General features: G+C 40.3%; 2 protein-coding genes across 2 annotated transcripts in view; both read right to left on the minus strand.

Annotated features, from left to right (window-relative positions):
* The window catches only part of CTBP2 (C-terminal binding protein 2), a 289398-nt gene extending 274341 nt beyond the window's left edge, over positions 1–15057 (minus strand). Inside the window, exons 1-2 of the mRNA XM_085582953.1 lie at positions 14689–15057; positions 12206–12260 (exon numbers count right to left, since the gene is read on the minus strand). The gene's annotated coding sequence lies outside the window, so the exon portion shown is untranslated. The remainder of the gene's footprint in view (positions 1–12205; positions 12261–14688) is intronic.
* Positions 15019–20084, minus strand: TEX36 (testis expressed 36). The gene is made up of 4 exons (XM_021526379.4): positions 19787–20084; positions 18792–18923; positions 16674–16754; positions 15019–15372 (listed from the first exon to the last, which is right to left on the minus strand). Exons 1-4 carry the CDS (start codon positions 19832–19834, stop codon positions 15109–15111), a joined length of 525 nt encoding a protein of 174 aa, XP_021382054.1. The 5' UTR covers positions 19835–20084; the 3' UTR covers positions 15019–15108.
* Positions 20085–21464: the final 1380 nt, after the last annotated feature.

A 21464-nucleotide genomic window follows, 5' to 3' on the forward strand; every position in this document is an offset into this window, starting at 1 on the left:
TCATTTCATCCACCCTTCTTCAGCATTAGTTTCCTCTGTAAATTTTAACAATTTTTGTTCATGCTGTATCCTCACTGTTAAAAGATTGAATGAGATGCAACAATAATTCTTGGGTTATATTTCTGGAATTGTTTGTCACATTAGCAGTTTACTGTTCTGATGTTTTGAGATTTTTTTTTTCAGGTTAAAAAGTAATTATAAAACTGAGGGAAAATTAGCTCTCTCCTGACAATATACTTATTCTATCAGCTTATAATAGACTTTTGAAAATCCAAATTTATTATCTCAACCAGTGAACCATAACAAAAAAATTCTACTAGAACAGAAAGGCATGATTTTCATATTAGCTATAATTAAAAAAAAAACCCAACTTACAGCATAGTAAAGATTAGATGCAGTTGGAAACAGGAATTTTCCCCATAATCATCTTTATTTTTTTTTTATTAAGATATGAACTTTTCCAAACCCCAACCATTCAATTTGCAACAGAGAGGACCTCGATGATGCTGCCAGGAAGGCTGACAAGAGCTGAAATTTTCCATTGGATACAGACAAGATTTTGTCAAAAAGGAAGTGTTATTTAACAGTTCAAAGAATTCCATCGAGTTTAGCTGATCTGTTGTTTTTCAAATTTTTTGGTTTATTTCAGATCTGTCATTTTTTGACACACCAATACCCAGCCCTGCCTTTGTTCCTTATTCCCTGCCACTCTTGATTTGGGTATATTTGAAATAATTTCTTGTTTATCTTTCCATCTTCAGTTGTTTGCTCTTCAAATTCCCTTCTAAGTCTTGCTTGACTTTTTCCTGTAATGGTTTGTTCTTTCTATAGGATCCATTCGGGCAGGATTTCCATTTTCTCTGTTTGGCTTGGATAACCCCTTAAACTGTACCAGCAGACCAAAAATCTGTGCTGCTGATTGAGCAATTAAGATTCTTTAAGCATGTTAATGAAAGGACACTGACAAGTGACTGAGCTATATATAATCATGGCCTTTTAGAACACCAGAAAATAAATTCACTAATACCAGGTCTTTTAGACCCCATTAGAGAGCAAAGTCTGTGAGGCAGCCTGAGCATTTCATCAGGTCGGCCAGGTTTGTGCTGGGTTTTGATGAGCTCCTCATTGCCATACATGAACTTTCCAGATGAGATTGGCTTGCCTGATTATTTCCCTGGGGGATGGGAAGAGCACAGCCCTAATTAGCAATCTACTTTGATATGAAATAAATATTAATTGCCTTTTCTAATCTGAAGGTGTCCACAACCCTTGCCTTTTATTATTAACAAGAACCCCTTTTTTTTTTCTTTTTCTTTTTTTTTTTTTTTCTTTTTTTTTTTTTTTTAAATTCTGGGGTGGTTATTTTCCTTTTACATTTAAACAGGCCTTAAACTTGCTCAGGCAACATCTTGTAGTTACAGGTTTGATTTGTGCTACTCTTGCAAGAACACTGGAAGTTTTAATTCCATTCTCTAGTTTCTACAAAAATCTGCAGGATTATATTTCTGAAATATCAACCACATATAAGCATTCACTTAAACTCCTTGCACAAACAAGTAAAGATAATAAAAACAATATCTATTTTTATAGTATTTTTTAAAACTTACTAAAGTATTAAAGGAATATGGACTTACCCCTGTGCCTGGAATTAATCTAACAAGTGACTCCTGCTAAATTTTTAAGGGATAAAGCACTATGTATAAGGAAGTCAATGAGGTGGCTCTCCACAAAAGCAATTAGAGGTTATCAATGCAGAGGAATGATTAATAATCAGGTTGGAAAACAAAGCATGGGAGTCCTGAGTGTGGGGAACGAGTGTGGAAGAAGAAAAGCAGAGAGGAAATGAGATTTCTCCTTTCCAGTCAGTGCTGGATTTTCCTCAAGTGAACCTTTTTTATTCTGCACCATGTTTTCCCTTGAAAAAACAGCAAAACAGGTTTTTTACACAACATCCACAGAAATCATCTTCCTGTAATAAACCTCAGGAATACAATGCAATTTTTACAGTTTCTCTTCTTCAGTAAGAGAGCAATGGCAACCTAGAAGAAATAAAAGGCAGGCATGAAAGCCTAGAGAGGATTTTTTTCTTATTATCACACCATCGCATCTGAAATAATTCCAGGATTCCAGCCAAGATCTTTGACACAAGTATTTGTAACGTTGAGCTAAAATACCAACCCAAAATGCAGCCAAGCACTGTTTGCTAAGACAGAAATCCTCCTGCAGGGTTTCTAGATTTATGTGTCTTCAGGAGATGGGGGGAAAAAAGAAATCCTGAAGTTTTTCTGAACAGATACAGCTTCAGGATTAAGGGTGATCTGTAGACAAAACATTTTGCAAGGCTTTTTATCCCTGCCATGGGAGACATTTCACTTGAATGTTCTATTTCTGGAGCAACGGGGGATTTTTAAGTTTGCTAAAACAACTGAACACATTCTTCAAAACAATACAGTGGGTCTTTCTTGTGTGAGCAAAGCTAATCAAACACACATCCTGTGCTATTGATGTCAGCCAGCTGCTCATGGCACTACTGGAGTCTCTGCTTTTAGGCCAACAGGAGTATTATGGACTGTTTCCTCCATCTGTTCTCAAAGCAAATGCCAAGATGGTCAAGGTGTCAGAACATCCTACTGAAAACTACATCAAAGGAGTGACCTGAGCTGCTGTGCCAGGACTGGAGTCTTTTCAGAGGCAAAATCTGTAGAAATAAATATGACAGCGAATGTAGAAAACATTTATGAGATAATTCAACAGGAACACCCCTGGAAGGGCTCTGAGGGCTCGAAAAGCCCAACCCCAAAATACCAAAGGTGTAGTTAAGGAAATATATAATGTGATCCCACATGACTGCAGCCAGCTCTTTGTAACCTGACAACATAAGATTTCCTTAACACAGAAAGAGAGGAGAAAGCTGGAAGCAAAGGTATTTGCAGGATGGGTAAGTGAGATGACTCAGGCTCTGAGAGGCTGGAAAAAGGGAAAAGGAGAGGAAAGAGAAAGGAGGGGGCGATTGACATGGACACAGCGCAAGTAAGTAAGGAGGGTGTTGGCAAAGAACACATTTTGGTGGAAGCAAAACCACTTCCCACAAAACTGAGTGTGGGGTTTGGTTAAAGTCTCTATTGGGAGCTGCATCATTTTTCTAGATGGAAGGAATGGTACTTAAATAAGAAGTACCCGGCAGACAGAAGCCAGATAAGGATGCTCAGATATCCCTGGTCTCTGAGCTCCTCTCAGCTGTGGGATCTCAGCTGACACCAGAGCAGAAGTGCAGAGAGCTCTGCAGGCAGAGCTCAGCTCAGCTCTGAGTGCTCAGCTTCCATCTGAGGTCACCTCTAGGAAATGGGAGCTGAGCACATCCTGGCTGAGGTTTGCTCCCTGGGGAACACAGCCAGCCCAGGCAAAGCTCTCAGAACCCATCACACCTTCCTTAAAATTCAGATGTTTACTTCAGCTGCCTGCTAGACATGTCTGAGGCTAAGCCAGCCCTCCCAAGCAGGATTTCACTGCCATGGCAAGAGGTACCTGAAGGACAGGGAGCAGCTAAAGAGGAGAAGAGCTGCCTTTGGCAAATGCAGACACCACCACCACATCACTCCCACTCCACCAGAGATGGCAAAACCAGCAAATCCAAATGTGTAGGATTGTCCATCTCTCCCTTTCACTCCCTTTGTTGTAGCAGGAGGATTCAGTCCCTGACACCTCATCAGGGATAGCAAAACTCAATTTTAGCAGTGCTGCCAAAAGACCTGGATGAATTCTGGCCTGCTGTGCCCAAAAAAGAGTTTAAACTCATTACAAATTCTAGGCAAGCCTCGAGGTTATCAGTGAGATTTTTTCCTACAGCAATAGTCAGAAAAGCCTGTGGATTCCAAGCTTCCATTTCCATGTAAAGCACCACATCTCCCTGACTGACCAACCAGGCTATTATGATTTGTGTATTAAAGCCCTGTGTTTTCCACCTATCGAGTGCATAAACAACAGTTTAACCTTTATCCCAAGGCATGTATACCCCTTTACTCCCAGAAAAATGAATTCATGTTTAGCAGTCAAATCAGTATCAACCTGACCTTTAAACACATCAGTGTTTCTTGGAAAAATATTATGGCTGGGATGCCTGCTGTGGTAAACAATATTAGCTGCTCCAACCCATGGCTGAGCCATGCTGTGAGGAGCCTTATCAAAATAAGGGGGTGAAAACCAGCAGGGACTGCAGATCTTCTGACAAACTCCACAGGATATGAAGAACAATGTAAATGTAACAGTACTGGCAGATATATTTCTATATTACTGTTCCAGAGATAACAGCTAAGGTGAATCATTTCCCACCACCTACAGCACTGAATTATTTCAAAATCTGAAGGGACCATATTTATTTCATTGGTAGGTAGCAATTTACTTAGCTGAAGATCATTATATTTATGTGTCTGTGAAATCCTCACAATAATTATATATTTGAGCTGTCTCAGAAGTGCTATATATATTCTCATTAGTCATGTACTTCCAAGGATATTATCATTCTTTTTTCTTTCAACAACCTTTGCAATCCGAGTGTGAAGTAGTGCACTGCACATGAACCTAAATTCTTACAGTTTTCTTAAACTCCAGTTTAATCAAACAGCAGGGTGGCCTATATTCAAATGCAAATGCTAAGCGTGCTATGAAATATCTTCATTCTCTTAAATGACTGCACTGTGGAGCTTATTTAAAACAGACCACACTGTGCAACAAAACAGAGGAGGACATGGGAAAAAAGTCCCCTGTTTGATATTACTTTTGCCAGACTTCTCCAAAAAAGGTCATGAAAATGTTTAGAGCAGGGTAAGGAGATCAAGGCAAGGAGGTTTCTTTCGTTCCAGTCCTATCTGTGCCAAGCAGTCAATTATACCCCACGGGTGGAGAGAGGTCCATTTGTTTTCTTCAAAGCACTTCACAAGTCTCATGTGAAAAATATTTTGAAAATAAAAAACATTGCAAGGCTCTAAATGCAAATGGCAGCCCATGGAGCCAGAGATTAATAACCCAAGTGGGATCAGTACACACTGACATTAAAACTTACAGCCCTCAGACCTGCAGGAGAAGATCATGCTGTCCTTCACAGCAGCTTGTCATCCTCTTCAGTGCTCCTGCAGGATCACCAGCTCAGTTTTTCCCTCTCCCTTTTAATGCAAAAGCGAGATGAGATGCCAGGCTGGCACCTCTGGAGATGGATGCTGGTGGTTAATGTAAACACTCCACCCTTCTGCAGAAAGGTTGAGCCAAAGAAACCAAGAGCTTTAAAAACATTAATCCCTCACATCAATACTGGCATTCTGTCTAGGTTCTTATTTATTTGAACATCTTCCACAAGCAATAAGGAAATGGCCTCAGTTGTATTTTCCTTTACCAGTCTTGCCAAAATAAGAAAGATTTCAGTTTTCTTTCTCCTTTTTGAAAATAACTGAGTACAAAAATATTTAATGTTGAAGTTGTTTTGATACACCAGGTCATAGCAATTACTCACTAGCTTTAGGCCTGCCAAAATGACAAGTTATAGCTAAAATCAACAAGCAGCACAGGTAGAAGACTTGCCATTACATCTCATGAACATAGTGAAGTAACAAAGCAGCCACAGCCACTGTAACACTGTGACAGTCCAGGAGAAACGCACTGCAACTACCAAAATCTGCAAATAAAAGGGCAGAGGCTAAATTATGTTTCAGGCTGTGCAAGCACAGGTTGAAACAAAGAGAAATAGTTCCTCATTCTTTTTGCTGCTTTGGAAAATTGAGCTGAAGAATATCAGTTCCTCCTATCATCAGCCCATTTCTGCAGTAACCTTTACTCTTCCCTTTGGCACGTACCTCAGTACAAGTATTTGCCATGAAAATTAAACCCCCATCCTATTTTGAAAAGAAAAGTTTCAGTTCAGATCACCGAAGTATTGATTAAAAAAGCAAAAGTACAAAGTTTCCTGGAAACCACCTGCACACTAAATGAAAATCGAGCAGTAAGTGACTTTGAGGAGCTCACTGCACCTCTCATGCTACATATTTATCTACATTTATACTACAAACCCATGACACTCTTGACTTTGCTGAGGCTGCTTCTAAGTAGTGCAGTTACACACAGGATCTACCATTTCTCTTCATGGGAGCACCTACTTCTACCTATAGAAATGTATTTATTTATTTATTTAGACACTCCATGCTTATGGAAGCAAGCACTGAGCAAATGTAAATATAAGCATGGCTTGGGAAACAGACAGCTTCACTGTGAACATCCCCCTCCAGCAAATTAATCAGCCTAAAAGACTCTCACAGTTTGAAATTGGGCTTCCTAATCTATGATGGCTGCCACATTTAGCTTATGATGATATAAAATAAACATCACACCTTTAAACTTTTCCCAGGGCTGATAAATCAGCAAGGATGGGATGACTCTCATGAGAGAATCATGCCTGTGGTTAGCAGAGTCCCACAGATACACAAGAGATGCAATTATGCTGGAATAGCCAATTCTAGAGCTCTGACATGGCTTATTATTTGACTAGCAAACAAGGAACTTCTTCAACTTTATTGCAGCCTAGCTATTCTAATGCTGATCTTTTTAATCCTTCTTTTCCCTTAACTATGGCCTTCATAGAATTTGGTTTTATTTTAATCCTTTCGTTGTTGATGTGCCCATTTCTTGGATCTGTTTCATACCTGCTACAGATATGCTCAGCTTCTGAATAAGTGTAGCTGCTCATAGATTCACCCCAGCACAGCTGACTTGTTAGAAATTTGTGATTCAGAGGAAAGGAATTTGCAGCATTAATTTCAGCCATGCACTGTTAGAGGTTCTTAACTGTGGCAGAGCAATGCTCCTTAAATGTATGAAATTACTGACACTCTTGGTGCAATGTTTACCTTTGGATGCACCAGATGATATTGTGCCTTGTACCATAGAGTATGTATGTGTGATAAGGAATTTATAACTACAGGAGGCACCACTAAATATGCATCAGGAATTATCCTCATATCTGCAGCGTGTGAGGGAGCTGAGCTCTGACAGGGGTGACAATCCGTGGAGCTGCAGGTGCTGATCACCACCTCAGCTACACTCCAAGGACACAAACTTGTCCTGCCTGAAACCATTCCATCCTCCTGCAAGGTAACCCTTCCATCACCCTAAACACAAGGAACAAATGATTTTCACTAATTAACAAACAGCCTTGGCACAGGGCCCAGGCCCCGACTGCTCCGGTACCGGCTGGAAGGAGCACGGCAGAGCAACTGCTTTGGCAGGTTTGGGACTTTAAAGGTCAAGTAATTACCAGACTTTCGGAAGCATAAACTGCCTTTAAAGTCAGCAGAGCAAGCAAAAACTATTAGGAGATTCATCCAACATTTATCTTTTAACTTGTTATCTCTGATACACAAACTCATTCTTATTTCTGTTTGCATTTCAGTGCATAAAATATTAAAATTAAAAGGCTTAGGGACTTCTGAGGGTACAAAAGAGAATAAAACTATTTTAGATTCAGAAACATTTCATCAATATGTGGCGTATTTGCATACTGGAATCAGAGAGTCCTGATTATGCATGTTTATTGATTTTAGCTTTGTTTTGATTAATGATAAAACTATGATCCTTCTTGTAAGGTAGCAGGGCTTGAGGGAGCTCAATGCAATACAAATGTTTTGTATTTTAAGAAATCCTATTTATGCAAATAAGAGCACATTCACATGCATTTTGCTCAGGCATGGTTGTAACAAAGCTCTCCAAACATTCTCTTTTATACTCTGGATAATTTGGGGAGGCAATGTTTAATACAAAAATGCTGCATAACAATTACTTTTTTCTTCATTATGAATGGCTCCCATTATATCACCTTGGACAAAAGAACAAGCTTCAATTCCCACTGAGCCTAATTTATTATCACAGCCAAAGATATTGTTTTGTGTCAGAGTGAATGCAATATTTCTAGAAATGGACTGCAAAAATCCTGCTGGGGAAGTTCAAGGGGACTAGGGAGAAGTGAGAATCAAAAAACAATCTGGAGCTGGCTGGAAAAGTTTTTGCATTTCTGGAAAAGCAATGTTGGCATGTTTGCCTCCAGTCCAGAAAGGGGGAGAGATGTTTCCACCAGACAAAGCAGCTGTAGATACTCATTATCAGAGTGCAAGGAAAACGTGAAGACAGACTCCCAATGTGTCATGTCCTAAGGACATCAAGAGTTGTGACAGATTCTATTCCAGCCTTAGTTACCAGCATTTAGACCATCCACTGGGCAGTGGACTGAAATGATTCTGAATTTATCCAACCAGACATCTGCACATCAAGATAAAGAAAATTATCATTTGGCCTGTGTTTTGACACATGAATTATCTCACAAATCTCAGCAGGATCTTCGCCTGTATGACAGCTGCCATATTGGCCTCTGATATCTACTTTGGCAATAAGGTCAGAATCTGGAGTCTGAACATAAGAGCAACCTGAGAAAAAGTGAAGGAGTGGAGGTGAGGAAAATCCTCCTCCCTAAGTTATAAACCCCAAACACTCTTTTTTGACAATTTGGTAGTCCAAAGCTGTGTTATAGAAAAAGGATATGGAACACAAGTGTCCACATTTGCAAGCAAGGCTGACCCATCTGCTAAGAGACCCTCTGACAGCATCTTTTTGAAGGACAGTGGGGTTTGTTTGCCTTCTGTGGGCTGTGGGGGCTGGGGACAGCAGAACACCAAGAGAACACCTATGGAATGCCAACAGAACACCAATGGATCACCATCTTCCCATCATCCTCCAGTGACTGAGTATTTGCTTCCACAGCAGTTCAGAGCTGCTCCAGCTGCTGGAAATCTGGTTTAACCCCTTCTCCAGGTGCTCCTGTGTATTTGGAGAGAGACCCAGTCAAGCTCAGAGAGAAGAGGAGGGGTCAGCTCCACAGCAAGGAAAGGTCAGGTTGAATCCAGCTGAAGGCCTGGATTTCTCTTGGAAATTTGGGCTCTTAATGCCTTCATGGGTTAATAATCCCTCTCCTATTTAAAGAACTTTATTACATGACATAGATGAAATGTTCACCTCACTCTCCCAGCTCCAGCTGCTGGGAACTTTTCTCCAGCTTCAGAAGAAATGGTATTGCCCACGGGAAGCCTTTGCTCGGCAGCGCTGACAGAACCAGCATTCCCAGGCTCCACAGGGATCTGCCCCCAGCTCCACAGGGATCCCCCTCTGGAGATGCTCAGGTCAGGAATAAGAGTCAGGACAGGCTGGGGAGATCCCTGCTATTTCCTGAACACAACCCTCCCTCGGCAGGGAACTGCTATCACAGGGGCCCTCCCTGTGCTCTGCAAGAAGGGATCAGCCAAGCCATAAGGGCACGCACACATTTCTGTCTCCAAAAAAACAAGTTTCACTTGTTTTTCAACTCACTTGAAAAGGCAAATATGGTTTGAAATTTAAAATTTTGTAAGGAATTATTTAACCCAGAGGCTAAAGCTGTTTTATATTTAAGACTGAATTTAGCTTGAAGCATAAAGAAAACTCTAGCATAAATTAGCACATATTGAAAACTTGATGCTAGAGAAATAAAAAGTTGGTTTAAATCCAAGTAGTACACCAAAAAACCAATTTTGTGAATTTGCTGGATACTGTCAGTGATTAAGTAAGTGATTTTAATCAGATTATAGGCTCTCTGAGACAAAATAAAATAAATGAGTATTGGAAAACATCTGAACTTTGTAAGCATCAAACCCCACGAGATATTTCTATTTATGCTGGAATCAAGTTGTTGCATTTCTCTGACAGAATTTGAGAGCTCACTGATATCAGTATAAATCTGATAATTCAACTCCCAACTGTAGCTCTTACTCTAATATAACACATATTAAATTCAAGCCATTCAACACATCTGCCCTCCTATGGAACCAAGCTGCATTGCATGTCACAAAATAGTTTGAAGATTAAATGTTAATTCTTGTCTCAACGATAGCACATTTAATTCAGAATGGAAATGAACATCCCACGTGCACTGAAAATCTTCATAGCAATGATGTAAAGCTGGAAGTGAGGAGTTTAACACCAGGAACAAAGATGGGATTAAGCATTTTTGATGGAAAATATTGTGCTTCTGCATTAACAGTCTTCCCCTCCAGTCTTTTTAAGTTTTTAAACCTGGTGCTTAACTCAGCCCATGAAATATTCTGCCGTATGTTGGTCAGACTGGGTTTTGATTTCAACTCAGCTGAAGAAGCATTGTCAAAAAGCATCACTACAGCCCAGGGGAATCAGGAAATTACACTTTATTTATTGGGTTTGCCTTTCCCATAAGTAGACAGAACTATATAGCATCTGATTTCCCTGTGAGGGGAGACACAGCTTGAAAAAGAGCCCTGCTAATGTGCCACTGGGCCATTGATTAATTAAGCAATAAGATGAGGAGGGTCACTTAGGGTCATTAATGCATGCCTACAATGCCATTTGAGTGTCTGGTTAATACCACAGGGCCTGAGCCCACAACAGTTTACATCTGGGCACAGGACCTGACATTTGTGCTGCTCTGTTTCCATATGAACATTGCCATTTGTAGGTGTTGGAATGTACTGGGCAGTCTAAACACAACCTTCCTTTTTGGGGGCTGTGGGGTGAGAGAGGGACAAAAATCTGTCTTTCATTCCATAGAATATTGAAAAGGATCACATACATACTCATTGCTATTAGAGTAGTACTCTGTGAGCACTACTTCTACATATCCCACAGCAAGGAATTAAAAGAAAAGGTATTCCTAAAATTCTCCTGATTTTCTGAACTGGTTCAGGCAACTTGGAAAACCACCACCCTCTACCTAATCTGTTTGCAACAGTTAAACACTGGCCTTGTGAGAAAGAACAGGGTTTTCCCTGGTTCAGGGGCTAGGCACTCACCTGTGAGCAGGCATTCCTGAATTCCTGAGTTCCACTCCTTGCAGTCCCAGAGGTCTCCTCTGACCACTTCTTTCCTTACATTTGAATTAAACTTACCTGTTTCAAACTACATTTTTTACTGTACATCACATTTCAAAAATGACAATTTGAAATACTTCACTTTCAGGTAAACATACTGAAGAATAACAAGCTTGACCAGACAAGAGGTAACATTATTTTCATAAAAGCAGCTGACCAAATCATAAATTGGTTGTTTTACTGGTTCACTTGTGCCCACTATGGCTAAACATCCAATTTAAGGTCAGTTAAGATTGCTTCCCTGTTGAATGGACTTTCCTTTAATTAGATATTCAAAAATGTTTTAACAGCTTGTAATTTTATTACTTTGTTGGGGAAGCAGGAATAAACCAAGACATTTGGGATGAGGTAGCTTTGTATAGTTCTTTCCCATTCCAGAGTGGAATGGGTCTCTGTCCTTGCCATCTACTGCTCTTTAGATAAGGTATCAGCAGTAGGAGAGTCTTAAGGAAATAATAATAATAATAATAATAATAATAATAATAATAATAATAATAATAATAAAGTTTGTGTACTGTGGCTTGAAAATAGAGATGCCTAAAAAGTTTACACTTAATTTCAGAGATTTCATTTCTTGCCAACCAGCGTGGCCAGTGTATCAACATAAACACTGCCATTTCAACAGGCCTGCACTCTTGGTTCCATGTCAGCACCACCACAGTAATACCAATATTTTCCCCAGTTAGGGAACTGTTACACCAGTAAAAGAGTATTTAAAGAAGCTTAATTTCATCCACACGTGAACTATATCACTGTAAATAAATGAGCATCAGCTTTGGGTTTAGACAGAGCTGGGACAGAATTGTCACTGTGTAACTGTGCAGCACAGGGAAGGAAATGGACTCATCTCCAGTGCCACATCCCCATCAAGTAACTTCACTCTAACTTTGGGAGTACAACTAAGGAACAACATTTCAGCTACAGGGAGTGATTAGATTATGAACACAGTGATTAGATTAACAGCAGATGATCTGGAAGTCAAACTGCTGCATCCCCACTGAATTACCAGCTCCAACTACAGCAGAATTCCCCCTTCCAGTGCTCCCCACAGTTCCAGCTTTAAGGACTTTTAAGTCTTTAGACACCAAGTAAACAAAAGACAAAATTTCTGTTTTGCCTCCTATTGTACTAAACCCAATGGACTCTCATAGAGACCAGGGTCTCTAATGACTGTAAAGAGCATTTCACTGGTCACAACAACTCACAAATGACACAGATATGAAAGGTGACATCCAGCTTACCAGGGGCATCACAGGCTGAGCAACAGCAGCTTTGAGGGACTCGATGTCCTCACATCTTGTTATCAGCAAGCAGGAGAGAAAGAAGGAAAAGAATCAAAGTTTAAAGAAGTGAACATAACACTGCAGACACAGGCACAAGACCGTCACCCAGCACAGCTCCAGCAGCCACCTGAGAACCAAGGGGATTCAGCTGGGTGTGGAAACTTCAGTGGCAAAGTTGCTACTCTTCAGCTCAGCTCTATTATCACAGAATCACAGAGGATCCTGAGCTGGAAGGTCCCACAGTCCAGCTCCTGACCCTGCACAGACACCCCAACAATCCCACCTTGTCCCTGAGAGCATTGTTCAAACCCTCCTGGAGCTCTGGCAGTCCTGGGGCTCTGCCCATGCCCTGGGGAGCCTGTTCAGCCTTCTGGTTTAACTTTTTAAAATTTATTTTGAGTTCTCTGAATTTAAGTAACACACTGAAAACACTTTTAAATTAACACAAAAAAATATCTCCTAAAAATGCTGCATAGGCTGTCCCTTCATTGATGCAGACTCATGAGAAAAAAACAGAAGGCATCAATACTCCTTGGAAAGAATCAGAGGATAAAGGCTTTTGTTTCTGTAAAGAGGCTGCTTGGGTTTGATTTTAAGAAATAAAATAATGCACAAAATAAGTCCATCCTTATCAGCAGCACCTAGAACAGTATTTGGCTGATTTAACCCAAAGTATGATCATTCTACTAAACCTACTTACACCCATCTGATCCCAAAGAACTCCCAGCCAAAAGCACTTTCCTGCACTGACCAGAAAATTTTAGGGGTTATATCAGCCTTATTTCAATTTCTTCCATTCCCAAAGAAACAAACAAAAGAAAATGCATGTTCAAAAATGTTTTAACTCAATAGGACCTTCCTCACAGAGACATTATCAACACAAGAGTAAACAAATTGATGGTTTCTATCCAAAGTACACAAATTTATGTGAGGAATTCATTATTTATTTCCAAATTCAGTGTATTGTGTCTCCTGTTATTTACCCAAGGAACACTGGCAGAGCATGAGATATGTGGGAATCACCTGTTTTATTCAACCCAGCACAGTGTATTTCAGTTTATAAGGGTTTCATGATCTCTTCAATTTCTCCTCTGAAATCTTTATTACAATATAGTTGAAAATACGTATTAATCCACAGGTAATCTTTAAGCCACATTTTAACCAAAAATAGGAAGGAAAAAAAAAAGAAAAAGAGGGGGGAAAAAGAAATCTGGAGTGCTTCTATTGGTGTCTTAAGGCATAACAAACTAGCAATTTATTTCACCACATCCAGTTGTAATGCTAAACCACAGATAAACATTACTAATGGAATAAGAATGTGTTCCTTCCTTCTGATGGAGGTCCAAGATTGCCCTTTGGAGTTTGCCAAGCAGCATGGGGCACTTCATTCACCATGTGATTGGCACACACTTCAGTTCTGAATCAGTCTGGGGATGCAACTGTTGGCTAAAGCTCTGGAAATTCTGACTCTGGAGCTGTCAGGCAGGCTGTCTTTACTTTGAGAAAATGCAATTCTTTTTAATAGCACTATGTTACTTGGCTTTTTATTTGGTTTTACATTGTTCATTGATGTTTTGGATTTTGATGTATTGTGTAGCACCCCAAGAACTCTAACAGGGGAAACTCCATTAAAAAAAATGAGTTTATTATTTCAACATGTCCTAATAAACATGCTACATGTTTGGGGAATCTAATCCCATCTATTTTGATGGCACACAAAAAGGCCTTCAGCCACTGTATGCTGATACCAAAAAATGCATCTCTTCACTGAAAGCAGAAATGTAATTTCTTAACTGAGCTCATGTTCAAGGCAGCTCTTACAATGCAGGGAATTCTAAGGGTCAAGGGCTTATTTTTCCATTTATCTTGTAAATAAAGTAAATTATCTCATAAACTTATGATTGATTTTTTTTTAGTCAACATTATTTTGCATAGCAACAAGCTTATTTGTAGGATATTTTAAGACACATAGCTTAGCTTATTATTTTATTTATATTAATGGAAATGATCCAGAAGAGGAAAACACATCATCTGGAGGTCTGACTCTAGGTGTGACTCAACTGCCTGCTACATCCTAACATCAGTGAATATTCTGGGAGCAGAGGGCTTGGAGGACTGGGTTTGAATTATCTTCCTTGAGGACATGTAACTATAAAATCATAAGTTCTTTTAAGATCCAATCCACCCCAAACTCAAAACCTTCATGCAGCCTTTCACTTCAGCTTGAGTTTTTTTCCCCCTTACAGCCATGAATGTAATTTTTGACTGAACAAATGTTGTTCACAACACTCCTTCTTTTTTCACTTCTACAACTGCTGGGCTATAACCAAACAGCACACTTATTTTGCACAGCAATCTAATGCACAGCTTCTTTTTTATCTTTAATGGCTGGTCACCTGCCTTCTCAGCCATGAAACCTTTCAGAAATGTTTCTCTCTTACCTGAGCACACAGAGGGTTGGCTCCCTGCTGCAGTAATCCCTCAAGGATCCAGGTCCATTATGCTCCTGTGTCAATAAAGGTGCTGTCAGCTGCCTGAGGTACAGCCCTGCCACTGATTCAGAAGCTGAAGGAGCTTTTGTATCAAGATGAGGGTCAACCAGTATCAGATAACACACGCACAATCCCTATCTCTGTTCTCCTAGTTGCCATATGTCTAAAAATTTGCACAATCTTGTTTTTCCTTATAATGCTCCTCTTCTTTAAAGGTTTTATAGTAATATATGTTTTCAGAGTGATGTAGGGAAATGAACTCTCAAACATACTGCTGCGTGCACTTTACACAAATGTTTATTCCTTCACAGCTGCTTTGAGTAGTGAACAGCTCAGCTTTGCTTGGTAGGTGTTCCTGAGGTGTTCTGATCAAGATGTCTTGTGTGGCTGCAGGGCTTTGTCATCCTCAGGGGCAGGTTTGGTGCTGCACTGGTTTTGGTTTTGGGTGTGGTGTTTGGGGTAGCGCCTGTGACTCTGCTCCTCGTTCCCAGGGCTCTGAGCTGGCACAAACGAGCTCTGGTACACGGTGACGAAGCCTTCACTGCTGCTGCGGCCTGGGGCACGAGACCACTCAAAGAAGTTATGGGAGTTCTGTCTCTGCTTCTCTGGATCCATCTTCCTCACGCCCATGCCCTACGGGGAAAAAAAGGAAAAGAAAAATTCATGCAACCATATGACTTCCAGTCACAGCTTCACAGATGAATCTTGTAACAGTCACTACCCCCCTGGGAAGTGAACGAAGCTGTTACCACAGTGATTGCAAGAACTCACGGTTGATCTTTAGCAAGTTAAAAATAATATTGTCAGACTCGCCTGTATGAACATTTTTGGTTGCATATATAATGGGAAATCTGCTGACCTTCCACCTCTCAGAGCTAATAAACCACTTTTACTTTGCATTTCTATAGCACACCAGCTACTCAAGGCTGTTTAGCTACACTCGGCTAAATTAATCTTCAGAGGCACCCAAAGAAATAGGTTAATAATTCTAGGTTTGGACTGCAATAAAGAAACTGAGACAGACCATGAAATCTGAATCTTCAGTGCTATCCCTTGTGTGTCCAAACACAGAGAGACAGAGCCTGATTTTCACACTCCACTCACAGGAAATTTAGCTGGAATTATGGTTGATCAGTATCTCTAAAACGATGAGACACTGCCCAAAGTGCACAGAAATTGAGGTTACCCAGTGAATAATGAATTCCAAAAAGTCTAGGCCTGACAGACCCCAAAATCAGACAAACTCCCTATATCACAATTCACTGCTTCCTCCTTTACTCATTATCCTGTGAACTGCACTATTTCTTTTGCTGCCTGGAATAATACCAACAATCTAAGGGGAATGGAAGGACGTGAAACTGTTGCCCACAGAGAAAAGCCCAAAAATTTTAATTCTAGTCAAAGTTGTGGCTTCTGCAGCATACATTTAAACAGGTGCACTGTAAAGAATTAACGGAATGCATTCTTGATATATATTGTAGGTATCCTATATATTTTGTTTAAATTTATTATAAAGATGAGTCTGAACAAAATATTTGGGACTGCAAATTAGAAGTTGCTGAGATATCTATAAACATTCATTGCAAGGCAAATCACTTAGAGCAGACTAATAGGACAATTAACTGGGTACATAACCAAAACAGGGATATTAGAAAATGCCTGTCAGAGACCCAAACAATGGATTTTTGCTTCCCTTTGAATCATATACCATTCTCAATGACTGTATGTGCTGCTGTATGTGACAGTCCCAGAGATGTCCCAGCCCTCTACTAATAAAAAAGTGTATTTTTCTTTGGTATTTACATTTTTCTCTTCTCACAGTTTTAGCACCCATTTTTTCTTTTTCTGCAGAGGACAGAAAAGTTGCTGTGTTTAATCTCTGGCAGAGCAATACATCTGAAGCTGCTTGATTTGTCTCAGTGCTGGGTACTTACCAGGTCAAAATATTCGATTGCATTGCATATTTCATGTCTGTTGTCATGAGAAGAGAATGGGAAATTGTTGTTTCCTGCTTTCTGCAAGAAAAGAAATTACAGCCAAAAAAAAAAAGATTTTAAACTCTGTTTGGAGTCCATTAGTCTTTGTTCTTATATTCTTATGTGAGATTACAGCTGCCTTTGTTCTAGCATAGAAGTCATATTCCTATGTTAAATATTCACCTGCACATGATTTTATAGAGGTAATGTGGACTTCTAATTTTTTGAAATAAAATTACCAGGAGGATTTGGTGAATATATACATGATTAATATAAAAGTGCAAATTTTCAAATAAGAAATTATATATTCTGTCTGCAAAGCAGCAAAATGCTAGAAATGTGTCAGGACTCCTTTGCTTGATTTAGTAGTAGGCCTAAAGCTAATTAAAATAAACTACAAAAGGGACCTCAAAACTGAATTAGCCTGTGATTTATGAACTGAATGTCATGGACACTGCTTGTTGCAGGGGAAGTTGAAGAGGTATTAATTGCTTAACTAATTTATAATCTCATTCTTTAACATGATGTTCATTCAGTCTCTAAATGAAACTAGAGTTTCAGAAGAAACAAAAGACAACTCGAAAAGAGCTATTTTAGAAAAAAAATAACATATCTGACTCTTTAAATGTTTGTTATATATCAGTGCAATATCCCAACCGTGATAAGCAAAACAGCAAGTTTTAATGTAACACAGTGTAAAAGAGGTGTGTCAAGAGTAGGGGAACCTGAGTGAGTTCTAAGGATCAATGTGACTGGAGGCCTGATCCAGCAAGATTCACCAGACACAAAATGTGCCTGCACAGGGTCAGCTGCACGGTCAGATCTCAGGTTATTTGGTTTAGTAGGCAGATTCTCTTCCTTTTTTTAGGTATATTCACCAGTTCTCTTGTCTCATACTGATTCATCCAGACTGTAGTTCAGGGAATAAGTCAATTCAATACATTCTCACACATGTATTTAAAAATAAGCACCTCCTGAGTCTGTAAATTTCTTCCTAAAACATCCTACTGAAACTAAATGTCAATGTCAACATTTCAGGAATAGTGTTTATTACCAGTGCCTAAACAAACTTCCTCAGATTGTGCCATTTTAGCCTTTAGTGGATCTTTGTGTTCTCACCATTGATCTCAGATTAATTCTCAATTTACAACAGGCAAGAATTTCCCTAACTCTATATAAAAGTGGAGGGCTGGTAAAGATAAGACATGCAACTTCAGATGAAGTCACACTGGTGTTAACAAAAGGTCCCTTTACCCTGGTTCTCCTTTTCAGGCAGTGGCTAAGGCCAGATGTTCCACAGGAAGGTAGATGTAATATTAACACAGTGTATACTCCTGTTACAGAATAATCTCTTTTTCGTAGCCCCAAGATTCCCATTTAAATATTCCTTCCAAGCCCTTAATTTCTGCCCTTCACTATGGCAAAACCAGTGAAATGAACCCACTGCAATTGCTGTGCTTATAGAAAATGAAAATAAAAAATGTTCTGTTCCTAAAGCAGGTGGGTAAAGCAAAGCTCAGTGTGATGATAAAATAAGGACATGAAAAGGTGCTTACAACACTGTAATGTTTTAAATACAGTATTTTTTAAAATACTGTATTTCCTTTCATCCCAAAATTTTTCACAAATCTCATTTTTAATGAAGCCTTAAAAATGTTTGAAATCAGAAGCGTCTAACTTTTTAATTATAAAAAGAACACTCCTTTGTGTGAATATAATGAATTTCCAACATCCATTGCCAAACAGCTGATCAAATTTCCATTAAACCTTCTTACAGGGCTTTACACACAGGCTGTGGGCTGAGATTGATCATAATGTATTCGGTGTCTCAATAATAAGAGAAAATCAGCAGTAATACAGCAGGACTCTGAGCAACTAAAATTATGAGTGAGTAACAGGGAAATATGTTTCTTCCACAGCACAGGCAGCAATCACTCCATCCCCTGAGGCACAAAGTCTGCCAGCCCGCTGTGACTGCTCCGCTTACGACCCTGAGTGCTGTTCTTACTCACAACTTGGCGAGTGACAACTTGCAAAAGAGCTCCGAAAATCGGCTGTGCTGCCGCAGGAACTCACCTGCACCCGAGCTTTGTATTCCAGCGGCATTCTGTGTTCCTGGCCCACAGCGGCTACGGAATTCAGGACATGCTTTAGTGAAGCGCTTGTTGTTGATTCCAGCTCGCCCACCTCCAGTACATCGTGAGAGAACTAGAAAATAATGAGGATTATGGCCCTTTAAAATAAAAGCCAACTAAAAAAAAAAAAAAACCAAACAAAAACAACAAACAACAAAACCTAAATAACAAATAAATCTGACCAGAAATGTGGTCAAAATGATACTGTCCCATTCACTTTTTATTACTTGGATTGCAGCAGCACCTAGCGGCGTCTGGACAAATGAGGAGCCTCGCACACCCACAACGCAAACCTTACCATAAAGACCTTCAAACGTAGATAAAATAACCAGACAAGAATTTTAGGACTCTTTAAGACAAGACTATCCAGGAACTTTCTGAAAAGTGTTTACACAGCAATAACCACCGAGGAAAACAACGACCTTCCAATCCCCCATGCTACTCCTACTGTAGTGCAAGTTTGAAAGCACAAAATTTTTGGGAACAGCTCAACCCAGTATCAGGCAAAAGGGTTCAGAGTGAGGAACAGACTGTGCCAGGAGTGTTACAGTGCCCTGGGATGCCAAGATGTCCCAGCCCAGCGTTTCTGATGGGATCAGTGTTCTCCTGGAGGCAAGAACTGAGGCAAGCCTTGACCAGTTCTCCAGAAGAGAAGGAAAAACAACCAGGACTAACTATCAAATAAGAGACCCACAGAATTGCTGGAAAACGGGGTGGGTGGGTGGGGGGTGCGGTGTGGAAATCCAGCCAGGGTTACTTAACAAGCCAGAACTTTTGCACACTAAAGACAGAGGACACTCTTTCCTTTTAAACCTCAGGAACAGGAAGACTTATTTCTGAGTAAAGGACAAAGTCACCCTTAGCATGGTGCTTTTTTGAGAATTTAAGGATCAAGAAGCCCTGCGGAGGACACGGGGGCACCTGCTTGGCCCTTACCCAGTCGCTACTGTGCCCTGCGCTGTGCTGAATCTTGTCCTCGGCCATGGCTCGATGTCACTGCCGCTCCCGGTCACTCTCCCGGCGCCACCGCGGTTCCCTGGAGACCTGCTCATGGAGCGGGCAGGGTGTGGAACCCTCCCCTGTGACCTCAGAGCCGCCCCGGTGTTTCACTGAGATCCACACAACCAAAAACGCCGGGCAGCGCCGCTCCCGCTCGTGTGCTGCAAGGAAGAGGGAAATAACAGCTCGTCAGAGGATTGAATGTTGAAAACAAATCAATTCTGCACAATCACTTCAGTGACACTTCACAGCCTGAATAGGAATGGGTGGGGGAAGGAGAGCTGGTTTTGAGGAAAACCCGAAGGACGTTAGAGATAGAATTTTAAGATGCAACTTCCTGCTCTTTTGAAAATGACTTTCCACATACACACATCTTAATTGAACACACACCCAATATCTACAGAAAACCTGGCTGCGTGTTAAGGAATTTTTTTTTGCTTTTGAGTTTTAGCGGTGGCTTGGAAACATCCCAACTATTTAACTGCAGCACACTTGGCCAGTGTAGCACAAACCAAGACATTGCCTCCTTGGCCTTGACAGACTGTAAAGATGACACTTGTGTCCTTTTTGACTTCAAACTAACAGAGACTAGGTTTAGATTGGATATTAGGCAGGAATTGTTCCCTGAGAGGGTGGTGGGGCCCTGGCACAGGGTGCCCAGAGAAGCTGTTGTTAAAAACGGGAGCACACTCCCGGTACTGAAAGCGATTTCAGCATTTATTATAATAAAAAGAAAGGCCTGAAGCAAGGGGGTCCACGGGCTGAGCAGGAGCGATCCCGTCGAGGATGCTGCGGTGCCAGCACTGGTCTGCTCAGCAGCGATGTCCCCGACGTTTCAGGTGGAGCAGCACAAATTCAGTGGAGCAGATACCCTTTTTATCCTGTTTTTTGTCCCTTTGGATTGGTTTCTTTTTGGATCCTTAATTTGCATGAAGGTTTAAGCCACTTGATTGGCCCATCACAGTTCTGTCCAGGCTGGGGTGGTGCACTTTATTTAGGTGTATTATGGTACGTTGAGTACCATATTTCTTATAACTACCCTTTTAACCCCTTTTACCATAACCAAACTAATAGTACATGCTTAACAAATATCAACCATTTTACAATAGTTTCTAACCTATTTTTAACACTGTGGCTGCCCCTGGATGCCTGGAGGTGTCCAAGGCCAGGCTGGACAGTGCTTGGAGCAGCCTGGGACAGGGAAAGGTGTCCCTGCCCTTCCAGCCCAAACCATGCTGTAATTCCATGATCTATATCCGTATATATACATATATATATATATATATATATATATATATGTGTGTGTGTGTGTGTGTGTGTGTATATATATGTCTGTATATATATATATATATATATATATATATATATATATATATATATATGTATATATATATATATATTAAGGCACATGTGGCTATAGATACAGATATAACTTAAGAGGAAGTCAGCATTTGTACTCCCTGACCAGTCATGAAGCATACTGCCTCTCGTGGTTTAGAGAATGAAGAATGCCATCTACAAGGAAAATAATAGGTATTAAAAATGCCATGTGCACTATTTAGGAATTACTTACTTACTGAAGCCATCACAGCTCAGCTTTTTGTTGAACTCAGTG

The sequence above is a fragment of the Lonchura striata genome, chromosome 6 (genome assembly GCF_050655825.1).
Source record: "Lonchura striata isolate lonStrDom1 chromosome 6, ASM5065582v1, whole genome shotgun sequence".
NCBI classification, from domain to species: Eukaryota; Metazoa; Chordata; class Aves; order Passeriformes; family Estrildidae; genus Lonchura; species Lonchura striata.